The sequence below is a fragment of the Manacus candei genome, unplaced genomic scaffold (assembly GCF_025592945.1).
Source record: "Manacus candei isolate 608988 ecotype Guabito, Panama unplaced genomic scaffold, ASM2559294v1 h1tg000052l, whole genome shotgun sequence".
Lineage (NCBI taxonomy): Eukaryota > Metazoa > Chordata > Aves > Passeriformes > Pipridae > Manacus > Manacus candei.
The window spans coordinates 847956-869964 of NW_026138100.1; the positions used below are offsets into that span (position 1 = coordinate 847956).

Genomic DNA, 22009 nt, shown 5'->3' on the forward strand with positions numbered 1-22009 from the left:
ATTTCATTCAGATGACTCTTACACTGAATCTTGAGACTTCAGTAAGACTAAAATACATGCTGCAAACAACAGAAGAGTATGATTGTCCAACGTGCTTGCTGGGTCTGTGATCTGAAGGATAAGATTACCTAAAGCAGCTGGTGTGAAATTCATGCTCCATGCTTCTAGAGGATTCTTTGTCCATGCCTCACATACAACTCCTCTGCATAAGCAAAGATCTTGACCAGTGCTAAATCCATCTAGGAGAGCTGCTAGCATGTGTTCTCCTAAATGGCCTTCATTTTTGCAGAACTTGAGCACAACTGATACCAGATGAGAAGGCTTTATGTAATGGAATAGAAGCAGGGAACACATTGCAGAGTCATTGATTCTTTTTGCCTTCCAGTAGCTTAACTGTGACGAAGCACCTTATTGCTCAAATATTTATTTCAGAAGACAGATGTATGGAAATGGTGTTTATGGAAGTGATTTGTCTATCCAAGCCCAGACATCACTACTGGTGTTTTCTTTTTTCCCTTTAAAATAACTTTTCCAGATGGTGGAAATTTAATACTTACCCTGCAATCAGGCACTTAAGAGCTTTCCTTTTCAGGGTGTAGGAGTCCAGACATTAGACCCCCTCGATTTCTCCTAGCGTCAAGGACCCCTGTGGTTATCAAACCCCTCCTGACTGGACAGAATCACAGAATGGGTCAGGTTGGAAGAGACCGCAGCAGGTCATCTGGTCCAACCTCCCTGCTCAGGCAGGGTCATCCTAGAGCACATAGCACAGGATTTCATCCAGATAGTTCTTGTGTCTCTCCAGTGAGGGAGACTCCACAACCTCTCTGGGCAATCTGTTCTAGTGCATGGTCACCTGCACAATAAAGAAGTTCTTCCTCATATGCAGGTGGAACTTACTGTGCATCAGTTCCTGCCTGTTGCCTCTTGTGCTACTGCTCGGCGCCACGGAGAAGAGCCTGGCTCCATCCTCCTGACACCCTCCCTTCAGGTATTTATAGACATTGATGAGGTCCCCTTTCAATCGTCTGCTCTCCAAGCGGAACAGGTGCAGCTCCCTCAGCCTTTCCTCATAAAAGAGATACTCCAGTCCTTGGATGGTCCCCTTATAATCCCGATACTTCATCCTACGTTTCAAGCCAGGAATGAAGAGGTTTAGAAGTGACACACAGGGCTTGTAGGCATTGGAAAGCCCACTTCTAGCGACTGCGCCTGCAGTGGAAACCCTGAGAAACTTCACGGTGCCTCAGGAACACACATGGCAGAACAAATGCTCTCTCCGGCGGGGCAACAGAGGGCAGAACAAATGCCCTCCCCGGCGGAACCCGCACAGCGGCCCTGGAGCGGCGGACACAGTGCACAGACAAATCCGCCCCTCCGCCGGTGGCCTGTCCCGGGCGTGCCCTGCACACGCTCCCGCCTCCGGGGCGGAGGCACCTGCTCCGCCGGCCCCCGGGCAGCGGCGCGGTCAGCCGGGGCCGCGGGGGGCCGCTCGCCCCGGGGGCACAGAGAGCCGCAGCGTTCCTCTTTGCAGTTACGACTGTAACCCGTAATTGCAGACCCGCTGCAGTTCGTGTTTGAAAACGCGTCCTGCAAATAGCTCGTGCTCACACGTCCCTCCGCTCTCTCGGAAACGGCCCGGCCTCTTCCCGCCCGGCCCGGCCGCGGAGCTGCGGCTCCTCCGGCAGCCGGGCCGCCGCCGCAGCGCCGCCCGCCCCGCCGCCCGGCCCTGCGGCCCCCCTGCCCTGCCCCTCGCCGCCGCCGCCGCACAGCGCGGGCCCTGCGCTCCGCCCCGGCCGGGCCGCGGGGGCGCTCCGAGTCCCGCCCGCACGGCGCGCACACACACACACAGAGGGACACACGGACATACACACAGACACACGGACACACACACGGGGACACAGACACGGACACGGGTACGCGGAAGTGTACCCCGCGCCGCAAACATGGCGCTGGTGCCGTGCCAGGTGCTGCGTGCCGCCATCCTCCTATCCTATTGCTCCATCCTGTGCAATTACAAGGCCATTGACATGCCCGCGCATCAGACCTATGGAGGCAGCTGGAAATTTCTGACCTTCATAGACCTGGTAAGTGCCCCCCGGCGGCGGCCGTGGCCCTGCCCCTTTCCTCGGGCTGCCCGCGGAGCGGCCGCGGCCCTGGCGCGTCGCGGCCCCCGGCGCTCGACGGCAGCGCCATGCGGTGACCTTAGAGCGGGGCGGCGACATGTTGGGGCTGCAGGGCTGGCCGTGAGAGGAGCCAGCCGGGCACCGCGGAGCCGAGTGGTTTGAACGCAGAGAGGCACGGACAGAGCTGAGGGGCTGCAGCGGGTGAGCGGCCGTGGGAAAGGTGCACCTGACGGCCCGTCACCCCAGTGCTGATGCTGTGCTTCGCCTTTTCTAATGGGTGACAGTGAACACCAGAACCTGCTAGTCCAGCATCTAGCTCCTGTGTGCTGTCAAAATAAAAAAAAAAACATGCTTTGCTCCCTTTGGCCCTTTTGAGGAATCCATCCCTGACAGGTGCGTGTCAGTGGCACAGAAAATGCCGGACAACTCCAACTTGCCTGATCCAGTTAGTTTTGGTTGCATATCCATAAACGAGCCTATGAAATAAAAGAGGTCTCATTTCATTATATTTCATTATATTTCATTATATTTCTTCGTTAAGGGTCCATATATGGCAGAGTAACTGGCATGCTGGCCTACTGGAAAATGCCAGGTGCTAGGCAGGGGCTATTTTTTCCCTGAGGTTCCTCTGCTTGCTGCCTCCACAATAAGTGTTCCCTTAATGCAGGTGGGAGAAGAGGGGGCAGGAGGAAGAGAGGAGATGGGAGGAGAAACTTGATTTCTGGATCAGGAATATGATAGCAAACCTAAACCTAGTAGCTAGATCAAAACATTTTTTCTTTGTATTCACAGTGTAATTAGGTGAAAACTTATGCAGTTCCTACTGAGTTGCAGAAAAGTCCCCAAATGCAAGTATTTCAGTACATCCCAGTAAATAACACCTCTCTCAGACCTTCATCTCAGATTGTCAAGCATTGCTGCTGTTGCCTATGTGCTTCATTGAGTCAATAGGTTGAGTTTGTGGGCTTGGAGATCAAATTCAAACACCAGTAACCAGGCAAGTCAAGTCTGCAAATTTCTGTATCAGGAATTAGTTAAAGTTCACTGAGATCCATGTTTTATTTGCAGAGAAGAAGCATCTACCATATTTTTCATTTAGCCAGAATAAATTTTTTTGTGGATGCAAAAATGTGATGGATCTCTGAGGATCCACAGCAATATCTAGTGCTTTTACTGCAACTGTAAAAAATTGGTGTCTTAAGGTTTTATGTTTTTCTGGAAGGCAAACTAGAATATCTTTTTTTTTTTTTTGCTTTTGGGCTGCTAAACAGTACTGTCTTTTATATTGGTTGATAGAAGTTAGCATGAAATCCCAGTAAGTTAGGAGGGAGCTTTAGTGACAGTTGAATTGGAAGTTAAAATTAAAAGCTGATAATCTTCTCTTTGAGTCTCTTTCACCTTTTTCTCTTTTCTCCTAGCCCTTAAGTTGCTTGAGGCTTAAGTGAACCAAGGTTGTCATACAGTGAAAATTTTACAGTAAATGATAGTCATCATTTCCCAAAAATTACACCCTGCTGTCTGAGGCAATTCATGTAGACTTACCCATCAAAGCGTGTACATGGTTCAGGCTACTTCTTTCAAGGCCTAAAAGGTCAAGGTAAATTTGTAGTGCGTTCTGAAATACCTAGAAGAGTTACCAGCTGCAGCTAGTACTTTCTGTTCTTTAGCTAATAGTTGTCATGTGTTTTTCATAGTCAGTAGTCGAAAAAAGGTTAGCAATTTCTTACAATCTTCTTCAAAATAACACAGAATTCAATGGCTTGGATGCCTTTCTCAGTGACTAACCAGCACATAGACCTCTCCATTTGTTGACAGTATTTCATTATGTCCAAATGGCCCTGTAGTATCTTATCTAAGCAAATCTGTCTTCCTGTCCCCTGGGACAACTGGGAAACTTCAAGAAACAGAAACTGTTACGTTCCTGAGGAGGATACCAGGAGGCATGGTTGGACGATGTTAGGCACATTTCCAAAATACTTTATGTTGATTAAGTCTTAAAAAGCTCTTCCATAAGTTTCAATTTCCTCAACCATGTGCAGTGTTCCGGTGTCAGTCACATTCAAAGGCTGTCTAGACAAAATATCATCAATGCCAGAGTCTTGGCAGACGTGTGTTCTTGCTACAGATTGTACCTCCACAAACAGAGATTTCATCTTTGACATCACAGAAGCACTTAAAAGTTTCTTCTGTTTCCGAAAACTGCTACTAGTTTTTGAGAAAAGTCAGTTTATGACTTGAATCTGAAAAGTAATTTGGATTTTTTTCCCATTTGTCTGTTTTTAAAGGGACATTCCAGTCTCAGCATCCATTAATCTCTTGGAGTTTTACGTAGCTGACTTTGCAGAGATGCTATGTGAAATGATTTACAGTTATCTGCAGATAATATACTTTTGAATCAAATTATGAAAAATTAGTAGTTTGGACTCTAAAACACAAGACAGTAAATCATTCTAAGTGTATGCATTGATCTGAACAGAAGACTTGGAGCCCTCACACAGTTCACAGAAGTTGAGCATTGTAAGGAAGCTGTTTCATACAGAGTTAAAGACTGTAAGGTCCTTGTCTATCCAAAGTGTTTTGGATGTTTATACCTAAGTAATGTTTTCTTGGATGCCAGTGTTAATGCTTAATTTCTCCTGTCCCTGAAGGAGGAAAGAAAACAAGTGCAACAGATGACTTCTTTTGACTTCTGTCATTCTGATGACTGACTCAACTTTTTACAGTTTCCAATGTGGTGGCAACATTGCCTAAAACACCTGTGTCAATGAAGTATTTTTCTGGTTTATGAAGCAATGTACAGGCAGTATGTTTTGACAGTACACTGAGAATGCTCCTCACTGTTGCTACTAATAGTAATATCTCCACTTCAGACTTTCTTCTCGATATGTAGAGGTGCTAGGTTCCTATCCTTCTTATTCAAAAGATGGTAAAAATATCTGCCTAGTACCAAAACACTTCAGAAAAGAGAGCAGTATTTTCTTTTGTCATGTATAGAGTGGAAAACTAAGGTATGAAGAGAGAAAGAGTTGCTGCCAAAATCACTTGGTGGGCCCAGCAGATGAAATTATTGAATTGAACATTTAGGCTACTTCAAAACTACAGTATGTTGCTTTCATTTAACCTCACAACTCAAACCAAGCGCTGAAATTAGTTCCTGATTAGTTCCAGCAAAGAACTGGATTCAGATGGAATATTTCAAGAGATAATGTATTTCTTACATAGCTGCCTTTGTTAACCTCAGATTCACCATTTTATGCTTTAGTAGTGGAATGCTGCAGGACTTCACTGTCCTGTGCCACAACCCATAAATTCATTGTTGAGCCTCTTAGCTGAAAATTAAGTTAAGCTGAAAATTATGCCACTACGATATGATTCTTTGCAACAAGTTTGTCCCTACTCAATTCTGTAGGTACTTGAAGTAGCTGAATTAAAGGTATCTTGAATTCAAGATAACTAGGTCACCCTGCGTACACTGCAGTCACACACCTGTCTTTATACAGACACATTTGTTGAGGAATCCATTGCACCGACTTGTCTAAAAGGCCAAGATCCTTGCTATTGCATTTTGTTTTTCAGTTTCTCTTGGATCTCTTACTGTTGCTGTGAGGGGAGGCAAAAATAAACAGAATTTAGGTTCTGGAGTAAAGTGGAGCTTGTGGGTGCCAAAAGAAGACCAGTTCTACATTTTGCATGTGTTGCGTGTGTGATAAATAGCAAAAAAGCAGCTTAGAGTTGAAATAAGTAGGTACATTCTTAGTAAGGGGAGTGCTGGGCTAAATAGCACGGTTTCTCTGGAAACCTTATTCCTTAAAGAATAAGGATGTGACTACCAAGATAGTAGTGCACATACATAAGCATGCGTTAACAAATTTCTGGTGTTTTGTTTTTGGTTTTTTATAATCTTAAGGTCTCTCTGATCAGCTGAACAGGGTAGTTACAGAGGCAAAAAGCAAGGCCAGATTTTTGGAAGCAGTCTCAAGTGTTTAATGATTATGATTAATGGTCCTATTTTAAATATCAGAATGTTAGTCAAGTCATATCCCTATGACTTGATTCAGGGCAGCCAAAGCTATAGAGGAATTGATTTTGCTCATATATAAATCTACCTGACCTTATACTGTTATTATAATAACCTTATATTGTTATTATTCTTCTGAAAGAAATAGTAGGATGTGTGTGTATGAACTATTATATGTTGTCTGGCAGATTGACTTCTACAAAAAATGGGTATGTGGCCTGTTCCCAGCACATTTTTTTTGCCAATACATGTTGTATTTGTTTTGCAGAAAATGTCTTTAGATTTAGTTTAATTAGCTTCAAATAAGTCATCATAACTTAGTCAGTTCCTTGTCTTTGAAAAATTTCAGAGGGACATGTTATCAATAGGACTAGAAACTTAGAGTTGGTAGGTCTATCATTTATTTATTTATTTAATTATTAAATAAATTAGTATTAGTATCAGTATAGTATAAATTAGTATAGTATTAGTTATTAAAATTTGTGAGATACAGTTACTATACAACAAACAAAGATAGCAGCTTAACAAAGCAGGGCTAAAATTTTTTGTGATTTGTGCCTAATTTGGATTTAGTCAAGCTGATAGGAAATAAAATGACCAGAAAATATGACAGGCCAAGAGATTCATAATTAAGGAATAATGAACTGTGCCATTGGTGCAGTATCCTGTAATTGAGCAAGTTTAATTGCCAACTTCGTACGTCGAACTTACCACAAACAGAACAAAGATAAAAACACATTCCATACTCTCTGGAATATAACTGTGACTCTTTTATAGGATTTCCTTTAGAAAAATAAATTTCACCTTCTGCTTTCCTTTTTCATCAACTGTAAAGTTACCTTGATACTCAAGTGTTTTATGGCTTTTGGGTGAAAAAATTTCAGAATGTAAAATATTATTATGTATTATTCCCAGAGGTAATTCATCACCATATCTAAACATCTCTGTGGTCTTACTATAACAGAGAATACAGCCAATGGAGTGTTTATCAGTTGACAGAGAAAGAAAGGCATTGCTTTTTCGGGAATAACAAGGTGAGGTTTCTTAATGATGCTAATGTATTTGAGAGAACAGGCAACAATATACATAGGGGAGCCTTTTATGTGTGTGTTTTAGAGCTTTCTTTTTCACTCTCAGGCTGTAAACATGTCAGAGGAGCAGAAATACATAGTGCTGTTGATGCAGTAATAAAAATGTAACAGTGTCACCATTTCCTATTCATAGACCTGTGTTTTCCATTTGCCGTTGGTAGCGCTATTACAAATTGAGTGGAATTTGAGCACTACATTGAAGAGTTCCGTTTTCACATTGCATTAGCATGCCTTTATTTTACAGTTGTACTTAAATATGTTGTACATTTCATTTGGGAATTCTCAGGAAAGTTATGGCTGTCTTGAAATATTTGTGTTGGCAATACAGTAGGCAGGGTAAAGGAGAATGGTGGAAGAGAGGAAAAATTGGGATCACTTTGATGATAGATTTAACTAATGTCAGTAATACTGTTTTATAACTTGGAGTATATAAGTGATGGATAACTGTGCTGTGTTTTAAACTAGTGTAAAGTCTTTAGAGTTTTGTCAGAATAGTTTCAAATGATGAGAACTTCAAGAAGTTGGTTTAGTAGTCTTCTGTTGCCCTTTGAAAAAAATACTATTTATATATGTTGTTATTTTCTTTACAATTTAATTGTAGTGGAAAGGATAACTCAGATAGTCTTACATACCTCCATACGGCAAAATTGGTAAATATTTTAAACAATTAGTTTAAACAAGGACAACATCTCTAGTGTTCTGCATTAGTGTTCTTTGCTGAAGTCAAAGTCAGGGTTCTGAGCCATCCTCATTTGTTGTGAATATATGTATATAAAAATTATTTAATCAATGTCTTTTTGACCTTATGTTTGTGTTATGCTAATGTAGTCATGTAAGTTTGTACGAGAAATAAATTCTGGAAGATTGACCTTCTTAAGTTGTAGTAAAGATCTATATAACCTATCAAATAATGTTCTTAACCAGTATTGAAAATTGCAAACTTGGTGTTTTAAATTAAATATATTTGTAATAAAAATCAAATTCCACTTAAGTTCTTTGCAGTTACATCAACCTCAGGATGTACAGAGACTTGCAGGGTAATTGTCCAGTGGGTAGTTACTTGTTTTGTCCTTATGCTCAAAAATAAAAAAAAAAGAAAATCAGTCTATCTGAAAACTGGGAAACCCTCCCATGATAAAAAAACTTTTATTATTGATGTGGTGGAACTCTCAAATGTGGCAATATGCCACCATGCAACAAAACTGAATTTGATCTATAGATAGAAAAATAAGCCTTTATGAAATTACAAAACCCTGGCATTCCACAGGAATGTTTGCAAATTTGAACAAAGTAAAACCACAATGGAATGTAATAAAGTTGAAACAATAGGCAATTCTGCAGTGTATTAATATATGTAGATTCATTGCGAGGCATTATGCCAAGTGTGTATTTACCCCAACAAAACCATGTAAGAAAAAATATCTCAGATTCCTTCTATTACGTAAGTATTTTCTGTGCTGCAAGTTTTCGTACCTGATAATTCGAATTGTGAGTACCTGCCTATCCTAATGCAATATTTAGAAAACATTTTTCTAACTGTGCTACTTTAATATAGACTGATATTGGACAGAGCTTGACCTGGGTGGAAAATTCCTTGTCTTTGGAGTCCTAATTGCTAATACAATTCCAGTCAGTAAATGTGAAAAAGATGACCACCAGTGACAGGTTTGTATGATTTCTGCAGAATTCAAGAGTGAAACAAATATTGGTAAGAAGTTCACGTTGAATATTTTTATATTTGAAACAAAAGTGATGTTATTGTTTTCAATACATACATGAAAAACATGAAATTCCTCTCAATGTAGGGATCCTTTTGGAAAGTGTCCAAATCTGAGGCCTGGTCTTCTCACCTTGCATGTGCAGGTGTATATCTGGCATATGAGGTAGAAACAAAATCGGCAGTTGACTTATTTGTAGACCAAATATAAAAAGCTTTCTTCCTTCCAATGAAAGCTTTTTCAAATTTTGCCTTATTTGCCTGCATTTATTTGAATAATTGCATTCTCCCCATACCATATTTTCCAAAGCTATGAATATGTTATTGGTCTTCAAAGCCTTACAGGCTTCGTTCCATTACTCTTACTATGTGTGATGCAAGATTTTTTTCAACTCGGCATAGTTAAATATGCTGCCACTGAAAAAGCTGTGTTTAGTGGATGGAAAAGTTAACTGAAGTCTGAAGAAAAAACAAAATCAGTTGGAAGCTAAAGTAAAACTTCCAGGCTTTTCAGATAGGAGGAAACTAAAGCAAGTTAAAATTTATAAGCCTTTTATTTTTTTTTTTTATTTTTTTGGGGGTGGTTGTGGTGTTGTGGTGGTGGTGTTTTTATTCAGTGTACTACAAATTTTAGAGATTTTGGTTGGAAACAGGTTAAGCTCATATGAAATGCTAGAGGAAAGTCAGAACCTGATTTTCGTTTGTATGAAGGCTCCTTCTGGCAACTTTGGTAAGTCCATGCGATTTTCCCTTGAGAGTTTGAATGCAACATTTGAATGCCTCTAGTTTCATTGCCTGAACATCTTTTCTTGCCACTGCCCTTGCAAACATCCAACTTACAGTAGGTTTTCCAAACAGATATGCCAGAAGGTGCAATTATATAATAATTTCCACTTAGATCTGTGTGCAGCTGACATGGTTCAGGTATTTTTGCCGCAGTTGTCTGTCAGGTTAGTTGTTTCAAAGTGCTTAAGGACTCTGCAGTGTAGCTTAAAAGAAAACCAGTACTGCTGCATTTTTCCTAGCTGAATATTAGGTGTCCTGATAAACTGGAGTAGAATGTGTAGGAGAACAGGATATAAAATCCTTCGTTCCTTCCTTCCTTACTTGTAAATCAAGGCACAAGCCGTGTGAGTTTTTTCAATTAATTAGTTTGAGTGAAACAATTTATGAGGTTTCATCTTACCTCTACAAATACTGGTAGGCTCTTCAGACTGTTTGAGCAGATTGTGCAGGGAGGGACTTAGCTGAGAGTTTAAATTTTAATCTGTTAGGGATTGATTGGCTCATTTTTGGTTTCGGGCAGTGCTTGTCTGTATTTGTATATTTTTTTAAGCCTAGTGCTTTGTGTACCTGAGGGTAAATTTACTTTTTTCCCCCCTGTATTTGCATATATTTTATCAGGTGTCTTGAAGCCTTCTGGTCCAGGCAGCACATAAGTAACCATTTGTTATTTATTATTATTGCTAATATTAGAAGTCAGCAGGAGTGGGAGTTACACATGCAGACCACAGGTGGCATATGTTTCTAAATGTACTTGATCAGATGCAAAAGGAAGAAAAAGAAACTGCTGACTTTAAATGCTGCTAGATGAGTTGATAAAATGCAACAAAAGGGATGTTTTCCCTGTGAGATGCTTTAAAAGCATGTGCCTGAAGTGGTGGAAGCATTTCATACAGCTGATGTTGAGGCTAGGGTCTGTGTGATCCTGAGGCATTGCAATAGGGCCTTGACCCTAGAGGAGATGCGAGTTATTTATGGCCAGTGCTTGAGCAGGCTCAGCTGCGTAAAGAAAGAAAGTAGGGAAGTGAGAGAGAAAAAAAAGATCCTGTATATGACAGGAATTTGTGCCTGGGGTTTGTAGGTGAGAGAGTGCACCATGCAGTCTTGTGTTGTGACAAGCTGGTATTTAGGTATTTGACTGCCAGGTATGAGGACAAACTGAGGGAAAGCAACGGGTGGAGATACAAGGTGGCTGGTGTTTCTCAGCTAAACCAGTATATGGAAGTCCCCTAGACTTCCTCCCCTTCCTTGTCCTCTCTCATTTCTTCCTCCCAGGCACCCACACAGTCTCCCCACACAACCCCCCACGCTGGTGTCATGGCACCACGTCTCTGCACGTACATGTTTGGCTTAGCATGCTTCGTCTCAGCAGAGGGTGCTTACAAAGCTTTGTGCTTAGTTAGAAGTTATATGCACTGACAGATGCAGAGGTCTCCATTTGCTGTTCACTTAAACTTACAACCAAATTGAAACTCCATGCAGTGAAAACTTTCTTGATGTGAGTTTACTTGTTATAACTGTATTCCAAGGACTGTGAATTTGCATGTGCATTAGACAATTGTCTGCATTCCTGTAGGTCCCCGGAAGTGAGTCCCAAGAATGCATGAGTCATGAAGGGAACCTGTGCTGTGTGGAAATGTTGCACATTACTGTAGCTTTAAAGTGGACATTCAGGAGGCTGAAAACAATTTGGGGTGTTTGGAGGTGTATACGCATCTTTGTGTACATGTTTGAAATAACAGGTATTTACTTATTCTGCACATAATTTGAAAATACCAAAACGTTCATAAGAGCTACTCTGTTCCATATACTATGCACATCTAAGAGTAAATTGGCCTGCTACTACTTAAGTCAGTTTTGGTGACCAGTTAATAAATCATGGATAGAAGATTAAAGTGGTTTGAGATACCAGATGCTCTTTAAGTTTTTTGGTGTCAAAGAACTGTAGAGAACTAGAGAGAGTAGAAAGCTTTTGGGTCAGCTGTCTCATGACCTACCATGGCTAGAGTGGGATATTCCTGTATTTATTAGAAAGCTAACGATGTCTCTAATTCTGACATACTGTTATAGAAGATTAGTATTCAAATCACCTTGAGTCAATGCCAGTATAATTTCAGAAGCTAAATAGCTCTGTTTTTCCAGAGATTATATTCTATGCTATTAAGTCATATGTCATTTCAGGGTAAGGTTTATTTTCTTTTTCTCATGGTTTGGGGCAGAAGCTACTAAAATGATGTTGTCAAAATAATTCAAAGCTGTTTTGGTCCCCATTAATTACAAGGCTGAGTTGATGAAATTCATTTTATGAGGATGTATTTTGGGAAAGGGTGGAGGGACCTCTTGTTGCTTTGGGTATTTGGGCCAGTGGGATCTGAGCTTCTTGATTTTAAAATTCAACTTACAGCATACAAGCAAAATATGAATGTCTTTAAGGGTGTGTAAGGGATGATTCTGTTCATCCACTGCTGGCTTTGTGAATGAAAGTGCTGCCACTTTGCCCTGATCCATTCGTACCCCTCATCACTCTGTCAGGCTCTTCAGTTGAGGGTTACTGTCAGTTATCTGTATATTTTCTGCCCTTTTTTCCTTATAGGAATCCACCTGTGCAATATCTCTTTCCGCATTTTTTCTAATATCTTATTACCCGGCACAGTCTCCTAGATCTTTCAGCTCTGCATCCCACTTCCAACTGCACACCCAGTCCTCTTCCAGAAGCCTGTGTTTTCCTGTCAAGTGATGCATTTCTTATCCCACGTACTCCTTACACTCTTTCCCCACCATTCACACATACTGTCTTTTCTCCCATTGCATTCACCCTCTCATATATTCTTCTGCATCCTCATCCTGACCTTCCCAAATACCAGACCTACTCAGTGTTCTGCTCAGTTCTCTTGTGTTTTTGAAGTACAGACCCAAACCAATAAAGAATAATCCATCTTCCATCAGAAAAACTTAATCTTAGTGTGGTGTGGCCTGAAATAAACCAGTTTTGAAATGATGCTGTTACATAAGACTCTTAGCTTTGCTTTCTGTTTTTGAACGAGTTTTTAAGCATCCTGGTTGCAGGGAAAAAAACCCTGTAAGTGTTAAGCATAATGGATCATGATCCTTATGTTTATTATGGTATTAAAATATTGTCATTTTTTGGTAGCCTGCCATTTAATTTTTTTATGATAGAATTTCCAATTCAGAAGCAGGTCCTTGATAAAAACTGATGTTTAACTTGAGGAATCAAAATTATGTACAGAATCAGCAATCAGTATTTATTCAGACATTTTCTATCTTTTTCTTTTTTTGCAATGTACTTATTTTAAATGAGATACTGAAATGTTTTGAATTGTATTTTATATTTGCTAATAAGAAAATCTGTTTCATAACTGTCATCATGAGGTTTGAAATCTACTACATTCAGTGAGATAAACAAAAATATTTTTGAACATTGCTTAGCTTTTCAGCTATTACTGGGATTAATAGAAGAAACTTCTTTCTTTTTTTCATGTGAACATATATAAGTACTTATACCTTGATTGTGTGGGTGGACTGCATGCAAACACACTTGGTGGAATTTAGGAGTAAGGAAAGAGAGAAATATGCATTTCACAGTGGTAACTTTCTCCTCAACCTATATGGAATCATATTCATTTTTGTTAGGGGTTACCAGGTATAGAGGAGTCTGCCATGGCTCCATGCCCCGACATCCAGCCAGTAGCACGGCTGAACACATGTCCGGTGAACACATACAAAGCCAGAAGTGTAAAATCTGGTTGCTAAAATGCAAATAAAATTCTGACTGGTCTAGGTGGTTTAGAGTCAAGAATATCTTTTAAGATATGTCAGCTAAATAGTCAAGTGATGTCTGGAACAAGGAATGCTCAACATATGACCCACCTAGAGTCTGTATCCTGCCTGGTTAGCTTTCATGTGCCCAGCACAGGGCTGGGCAGCAGTCAGGGTGCGGTGTTATGATGGGAGCACTTTGGTCTTGATGCCACTTCTTGCAGGGTGTCCGACCCTACTGCAATGTGTGGCACATAGTTGGAATCAATGCTCCCAACTGCCTCCTGATAAAATGTCACAAAAGGTCTGTGGATCTTGCAAGGTTCTTGACCTACAGAGATATTTTGACATTACTTTTGACAGCCAGTGGTAAGTATTCTCTCTGTATTATCCACATGTTTTCTGCACAGGTGTTGAGGTCAGACTTCCAGTTCTGGGTGATACTCAGCATCCACATCGTGCATGCAAGTTAGAAATATGTGAGTTTTCAGCATGCTGCAAGATAAGACATAAAATATTGAAGGGGGTTTATTGTGGATTTTTTTAAATGTCTCTTCTGGTGTGATTGTAAATTTAGAAATTACAGATTTGTTCCAGATGGGAAGAAAAAGTCAATCTTGCAATTTCTTGTGGGGAAAAAGAAAAATTTTAAAAAAGTATTTCAAATTCATGGTTTCATTGCAGTTGGACTGATCTAGTGAAAACAAGACGTTTGATTGTCTTCATTACGATACTCAGGCAAAGTTCCATTGCAAAGGAAACAGCCACTGCAGTAAGAAATTGTTATTCAGAAATACTTTCTCAGCTGTATTAATTGAAAACTTGTTTAATTTTCCTTTAGCAAGGGCCAGACCAATGTCACAAAAGCAACATAACACTGGAAGTTGTAACTTACTCGTAAAGGTTATCCTTATTTTGTAGGAATTGTACATGCGGTGTGTGAGATAGTGAATGCAGACTTGAATTTGAAATATAAAATTGAGAGTCAGAAGAGGATGTGATAAAGCAAGTCCAGAAAACAACTGAACAACTGTTTAATCTTTTTTTCCCTCCCCTTTTTTTTTAATTAGGTACAACCTGATTGCAGGGATTAATAAATATTTTGAAGAAGTAACTAAATCATAATAACATGGTACAAGCAAAGTCCTCTTCTGACCAAAGTCTTTTCCCTTTTAGACCTTGTATTTTGCCTGTCTTGGGTCCTTTTTGCTCAGTGAATGTGACTAAACAGTGTTTGCCAGGCAAAGAAGTGTAGTGATGGAGGTAAACATGTTTTACAAGGTACTTATTTTCATAGTGTGCCTGTATCTCAGTGGTGTGTTTTCAGACAAGGTCTCTTTGGCTAGGTCATGATGCAGACAGCCTCGAGCTCTCATTCTGAGTAACTCCAGCGTCTTCGTGCTCGTCTCAAGTGTATATATCTTCTGTGAGAGAAGACATATCCTTGATATTCAGAATTCCGTAGGGTAAACTGACCTTTTTAAAGGACTTCTTTTAAGCCACATAGATGGGAATTCAGCATTCAGAATCAGACCTGGAACAGACCCATCTTTTATTAATATAATGTCTTCTGATTTACTACAGGAAGACACTGAAATGATTAAGTGTACCAACAGTCTGCATAAAATGCCTGGGTGACCTCTGAAGCACTATGATAAATATCAAAGAAAAGATTTTAAACCTGTATGATCAGCTTAAGGAGAATTAAGGCCATATCTCAGTTTGTTGGAAATGCTGTTTAAGTAGGAAGACAGGTAGTGCCTGCAGAGTGGCAGAAGATCTAGGCCACATCTTTTTTCATATGACCTAAAATGGATGAGAACTCTGGGTAGAAAGTATCTTTCCACTGGAGTTTGCCTTGCAGTTTTTCTCCTTGGTGGTCTTCCCAAAAGAAAGCATAGATTAATAGTATAAGCAGCTGAAGAGTGCCTATTTTCAATGATCAATCTTGTTTGTTCTCTTTATGGATACTTATTTTTGTACCATCTCCTTTGTCCTCCTTATGCCAAGAAAAAGGCGGTACACACATAGATGGAGATCTTCGGATGAAATCAACAAATCTTGATAGACAGTATCTTCTTAAGAGTAAAATTGCTTTGTATAGCCATTGCATCTTTTATTACAAGATCTTAAAGCACTTGGGAAATATTAGCTAACTAAGCTTCACGCTGTCTGTGGAGAGGTATGATTTAAACCAAATGCAAGCTCAACAGACAAGACACTAAAATTGGCTGTACATATAGTAATTAAAATCCTTAAGGAATTATCTTAGTTGTGTAACCTGTATGTTAAAACATTGTTAATCTCGGGTGGTTCAGAAGGTGATTCGTGGGGCAAAGGCTGCGGATAGATTACTCCTATTCAGCCTTTGAGGTTTTTTGCAGGATGGGGTGGGGCTGGAGTTTAGACTGGCTATTCAACCTGCTCTGCCCAGATTATCAAACATCACCTCTAGTATGCCCTGTCTCACCTGGTGACTCATTTGCTGCTGCTGCTATGCACAAAGAGATGGGAAACTGTGGACATTGCCATGAGGTATGAATGAATGCAGGTTCTACCCCTTGCTGGAGAAGGAGCAGCCTGACTCCACTTTGGTTCCTGGTTTGGCCCCACCTTCTTCTGCTCTCCAAGATACAAACCATAGCCTAGGTTGGCTTCAGCCCTTACTGGTGTTGCAACAGGCGCTGTCCTCAACCTGTGCCTACCCAACTGCAGCAGAACAGGAGAGTGTGTGTTTACATGGGGGATGTAGAAGGGAGCATTTGATGATACAGGAAGGGTGAGCTGAGTCCAGGCTGCTGATGAGAGAGAAGGGAAGAGACAGAGCTATTTAAATGGTAGAACGTAGGTTGCTGCTGTAGGTGCAGAGTGGGTGATTGCTGCAGCAGAACATCAACAGGCATAGCTCCAGCAGGGAGAGTTGACTTTAGGAGAAAAAGATGAGGTCTCAAACTGGAGATCTGTTCCCGTGCATGCTGAGTTCAGGGCATCCTCAGTCTGCAACAGCTGTGGGAATTATGGACATATTTCTGGACAGAGGGAGGTGTACCTGCATTGTGTAACATATGTGACATAAATGAAGAATCTCTGGGAAATGTTGAACCTGCTGAGTGTATACTGTGAAGTCAATCCCTGTGCGAGCAGTAGGTGTTTATGCAGAAGAACCAGGCATTCAGCAGCCTGGACAAGTACCACGGATCTTCACATGCTGCCTGCAGATAGTTTCTAGCTGGAAAGAGGGAAAAGTGAATGTAGGGTAGCTCTAACCTACACGGTGAAACATGTAGGTTAGCATGGAGGCTTCCACCCACATGACCTACTTGTGGAACAGCTTCTTTTCTGAAAAAAACAGTGCAATATCATCCATGGCTGTTTGAGTAGGACGTGTATTTCTGTTGGCTGGAAGAAAAGAAGGTACAGTTGTCAAGCCCAGATGGAGGCTTTGAAATATGCATGATAGTGGCAGCTGTGTGTGGGAAGAATGAGTTGAAGTGTGTTGAGGAGGAGGAAGCTTGTTTACTGTGCTACTGTCTTCATGTAGCTGCAGAGTTGAATGGGGAGAGAAACACAGAATGCGTTTCATGTCCGTGGTTCACTGTGCTGGACAGTTTTTTCTTCCAGTATTCATTATTTATTTGAAAACTCATAAGGGATCAGGGAGTTGCAGCGAAGGAGATTGCAAAGAAGTATCAGTATTTTGACAGTCCCAGATCCTCATGGATCAAGTCCCTGATTTCCTGATCTGGGCCCTTCTGCCTGAAGGATCCATCTCAAAAGCTGGGCTGAGGTGGCTGTGCGTGTGCTTTGGAGAGGAATGCATTGTTCTGACACCCTTCCTGATCCTGAATTTTGTGTGTGCCCTTATTTATTAGCGTATTTTGTAGCCTGTGGTTATGTAAATGCTTAAGCCTATGTACCACTGGCTTTTGTGTTGCGACCCTGTTTTGTTGCTGCTGTAGCTGCTGGTTGGCACAATGCTGGAGGGGTGGCCTGCCGGTGAGACTTGGCCTGAAGGCAGAGGCGTGCAGCTCCCTCGGGGGCAGATTGCTGATCCTGTAGCCTGGTCTACAGGCAGCCTGCTGCCTGGTTCATGGGCACCTACCTTCATGGCAGCAGTTGGATTGCATGTCTTCCTCTCCCTGCTTGTAAAGGCAGCCCCTGGTGTCCAACTGGGACAGCCCATGAGGAGGTTCAGCTTTCATAGCTGTGGAGCGCACCACCTTTTTTCAGGACAAAAGGCAGTGCCAATCCTCGCCAAAAGGTTTATTGATATGTAAGAGAGACTATGTGTGTATGTACTTATGATTATAAAAGAAAGGAGAATGTGGCATACACAACAAAAAGTATTGCATTCGTGTAGTGAAGTGGAATGTGTCAAGTCAATTCACAATCTCCTTTAGGGTTTATGGGGTTTTTTTAATGTATATTTATATGTTTATGGTTTTCAGTCATCTCATTAATTAACACTTTTCTATGGGGGGAATAAGGGCTTATGGCTTACTCTTTTTCTCACAAAAATGTTTTCCAAGCATGTTTTGTTATGCATGCACTTTTCACATTCCCATCCCAGACCTTGAAATTAGTATTTTCTGAATAATTCCCAAGTATCTCCTTCAGCTATGTGGCCTAAAAAGCTCTTTGACTTAATTAAAGCAAATAGTCTAAAAAGAAAATCTAAAGCTGTAAAGTTTTCTGTTAGAAAAATATTAAAAAGGCATGAACAAACTCTAATAACTTATAGAACCAGAGAGTTAGTTTTGGTGTCAGCTTTTTACTCTGTGCTACTGCCTGGTTCATCCTATGCTGGCCCCGGCACTGGAAGGCTACCTTTACTCTTTACACTCAGATAATGTGTATCTGCTTCTGCAGAATACCAGTTAAACATGGTAGATGGCTTCCAGATACACCGAATTTTGAGAGTGGCTGCCATTTTAATCTGTAATCATGTAACAGTGACTTCCAAATTTTTATCATTTGAAAATCTACATCCCAAGTGATTAATCTTATTTGAGCTTGAAGCTAGCAGCTGTCAGACTTCCATTATAAATGTCCTTCCTTCCCTCTTCATTTTCTTGTTGGTCTGTGAACAAACTGTGCTTCAGACCTTTTCCATTCACCAGGTGTGTCCAAGTATTTTATAAAGAACCACAGCAACAAAAGGAAGTAATATTGGTATTTATCCTTCATATGACTTTTCCACAGCTTTATTTTTATCTCGCCTTGACTGTGTCATGGGACAGCAATGTAAAGAGACAAAGTTAGTGGTCATCAAGTGTTTAATATGGCCAATTCTTGGGAAATTGCATAAGTCTCTAAAAGCCAGTTTTCTGAAGTCATAAAAGGAACTGAATTGATCAAAGTGTAGAACCATCAAAAAGTGAAATTTACAAGTGTTTGTGTTGGACAAACACATCATCTTTACAACACTTCAAACAGAAGATGTTGCTGCAAATGGAGTGTGAAAAAATTATCTGCTTAATTAGTAGTAAACAATCATGGCAGTGAAAGAATTTTAGGTGTTTATGTTCTTGATTCATCATAGTCCAGATTTGCTTCTGACAGTTTTACTTTGGAAATTATGCTGGTTTTATTGTTCTACTCTTTTCCAAATGAGGATGTAGCTTCATTACTGCTTGAATTTCTGTGCACTCTTCATCCAGTTTTAAGGCCTCTATCTTGCACCATGTTACCATTTGCATCTTAGTAATATGAGTGCACCTCATTATCATTTGATAGTGCTCATATCTTGTCTTCACTTTGTATTTATAGACACAGATGAGATTGAAGGTTCAAGGCATACAAAATTAGACCTAGGCTGGATGAAGGCTTTCTTCCATGAAGCAGATGTGATTTAGAAATACCTGTTTAATCTGGTAAACAGACAAACTGAAGCACTCATTTAAATTTTTCTGCTTGTTGCCAAGGTCTCTGACTGAAAATAATTTTTTTTCCATGACAGACTTCTCATATGGGCATTGCTTTATCAGCAAGAGAAAGATGTAAATGGTGTTTAGTTGGAAATGTGTGGGTCTATATTTAACTATGACCATTCACAGAAGCCTGTAAAGGAGGGAGATAATCAAATCCTGAAGAATTTCTGCCAACTGTCTTCTATCAAAGTCAAAAGGATTATTTAATGAGTCTTGTTCAGTCAAGAGTTTTGACTGCCTTCTCCTTTCAGAATGTCCTGAGTTTTAAGATGTCATCATAGGAGAGTTAGTAAATTCTCTGGGCTTCACTTTATCTATAAAATGTGGCAGTAAAATTTAGCTATTCTTGCTTCACTGGATGATGTCATGAGATAAAATAAAATATGATCTTCCACTGCTTTGTGCCTTGTGCTATGAGTTCTAGTAAGTTTCCTTTTCAGTTTCATTTAAAGTCAGAACTGTAAATGTTAAATGGTTGTAGAGACTGCTGAAATAGTAGCTGTAATTTTTCTTCAGTTTCTTCAAATAAACCAGTAATACAATATTATTTAACTTCACTACAGAATACTTATTATCTTAATGTGTAGGATATTTTATTAGATGTTCTGAACATCAAGTAAAAAAATAATAAAAAACCCCACAAAACAGCAATGTAATTTTACCTAACAGTACATACAGAGATTAGTTATGGCCCTTCACTGCAACTTACCTGAAAGTCCTTCATGTAGACTTTGCATATTCATTTCATGCCACATATGCTTAGAAAAATGATTTTTTTCAGAAACTTTGCTGCAGTTAAAGTAAGGTAACCACCAGCAGTAGTGGAGTACTGTCATGATTTAACCCTGGCCAGCAACAGAGCACCATGCTGCCGCTTGCGCATTCCCCCTGTGGTGGGATGGGGGAGAGAATCAGGAGAGTAAAAGTGAGAAAACTCGTGGGTTGAGATAAAGACAGTTCAGTAAGAAAAGCAAAAGCCATACACATAAGCAGAGCAAAACAAGGAATTTGTTCACCACTGTGCCTGGGCAGGCAGGTGTTCATCAGTCTTCAGGAAAGCAGGACTCCATCATGAGTCACAGTTACATGGGAAGACAAACGCCATCACTCTGAACAAACCCCTCTTCCCTCAGCTTTATATGATGAAATCGATGCCATAGGGTGTGGAATATCCCTTTGGTCTGTTGGAATCAGCTGTTCCAGCTGTGTCCCCTCTGAAGTTCTTGTGTGCCCCCAGCCTCCTTGCTGGTGGGGTGGTGTAAGCGGCAGAAAAAGACTTGGTGCCAGCACTGCTCAGTGACAATGAAAACATCTCTTATCAACACTTTTCAGCACAAATACAAAACATAGTCCCATACTAGCTACTATGAAGGAGATTAACTCTATCCCGCCCAAAACCAGCACAAGTAGAAAGCTCAAAGAACATTGCATACTTGTGAGATCTATCCAGAATTTTCTACTGGTCTAAGTAAAGGAGAGAAAAAGCCAAAACAGCACATATGAATGGCTGAATCTTGTTTGTGGAGTATATGTAGGCTACGTAAAGGAGAATTTGTTGTCAGGGGAAGGGTAGCAACAATCCTCCTGCCACAGTCTCCTTGTTCTTGTTCTCTCTTCTATCTGAATTTATCTCTGCAGGCCACAATAAATGTAATTATGGTGCCATAAACAGGCATTAAGATTCAGAGTTCTGTCTCTAGTTTTAAGGAGCAATGGTGAGAAATGGTAGACTCCTTTTGAGGAGTGTACATGTCTAAGGTGTTAAACTGGAAGACTCCAATATCCCAAGACAGTCTTTGATTTCAGTCTTTACCAGCAACAGAGAAAATAACTGTGATTGCATTTGTATCTTACCTTCTCCATTTTAATTGACAGAAGACTTGACAAAGTGAAAATTTCATCCTAGTTTGTTACTGTCTTGTCTATATTGCACCCAGATGTGAACAACAACCTATGGGAATGCAGGTCCTTAAAATATTCCCCCCAGTTGATAAGCCCTTTCATAATATACCATTAACCATTGGAAAGACTACCTGCAAAACTTTAGTAAGTCTTTTCAAGAAAGTATATTAGTGCTGCATTTCGCATACAACTTGCCTTGCTGATACTGAAGTGATAATTTTTTATCAATATTATGCATCTTGGTCAAAAGCTGAGTCGGTATTAGTTTGCTGACACCAAGACTTAGAAGGATCCAGGAAAAAGGTTCCATGAGGACCTCACCAAAGAATGGATAGCATCCCTTTAATGTGGACCAAAAGTTGGACACAGGGTGAGAGTAAGAATTCTTAGTATGACTGGGAAACAATGGACTGTAAAATTACATGTAAAAGACAAAACTATTGATTTCAATGTCTTTTGGTTTCTTGGAGATAGAAACAAATTTTGAACAGTCATCAGAGAGATTTAAGAGGCAGTATTGGTATGCAAGTGTCTATGTAAGAGCTTCCTGACCTGTTTAGACAGAAAATGGCAATGAAAGAACCAGCTACTTGGCTTTGCTCTTTCTGAGTGTCAGTAACAGATGCATGCCTAAACATGCACAATAGCTTCTCTTCTAATGGATG

General features: G+C 40.4%; 1 protein-coding gene across 5 annotated transcripts in view; it reads left to right on the forward strand.

Moving 5' to 3' along the window:
* Positions 1-1744: 1744 nt before the first annotated feature.
* The window catches only part of AIG1 (androgen induced 1), a 123066-nt gene continuing 102801 nt past the window's right edge, over positions 1745-22009 (forward strand). Inside the window, exon 1 of one of the 5 annotated variants that reach the window (XM_051801620.1) lies at positions 1745-2087. In XM_051801620.1, the coding sequence (XP_051657580.1) occupies positions 1947-2087 (141 nt within the window). In that variant the 5' untranslated portion in view covers positions 1745-1946. The remainder of the gene's footprint in view (positions 2088-22009) is intronic. The other 4 variants (XM_051801624.1, XM_051801623.1, XR_007906934.1 and 1 more) reach the window with 4 other exon arrangements.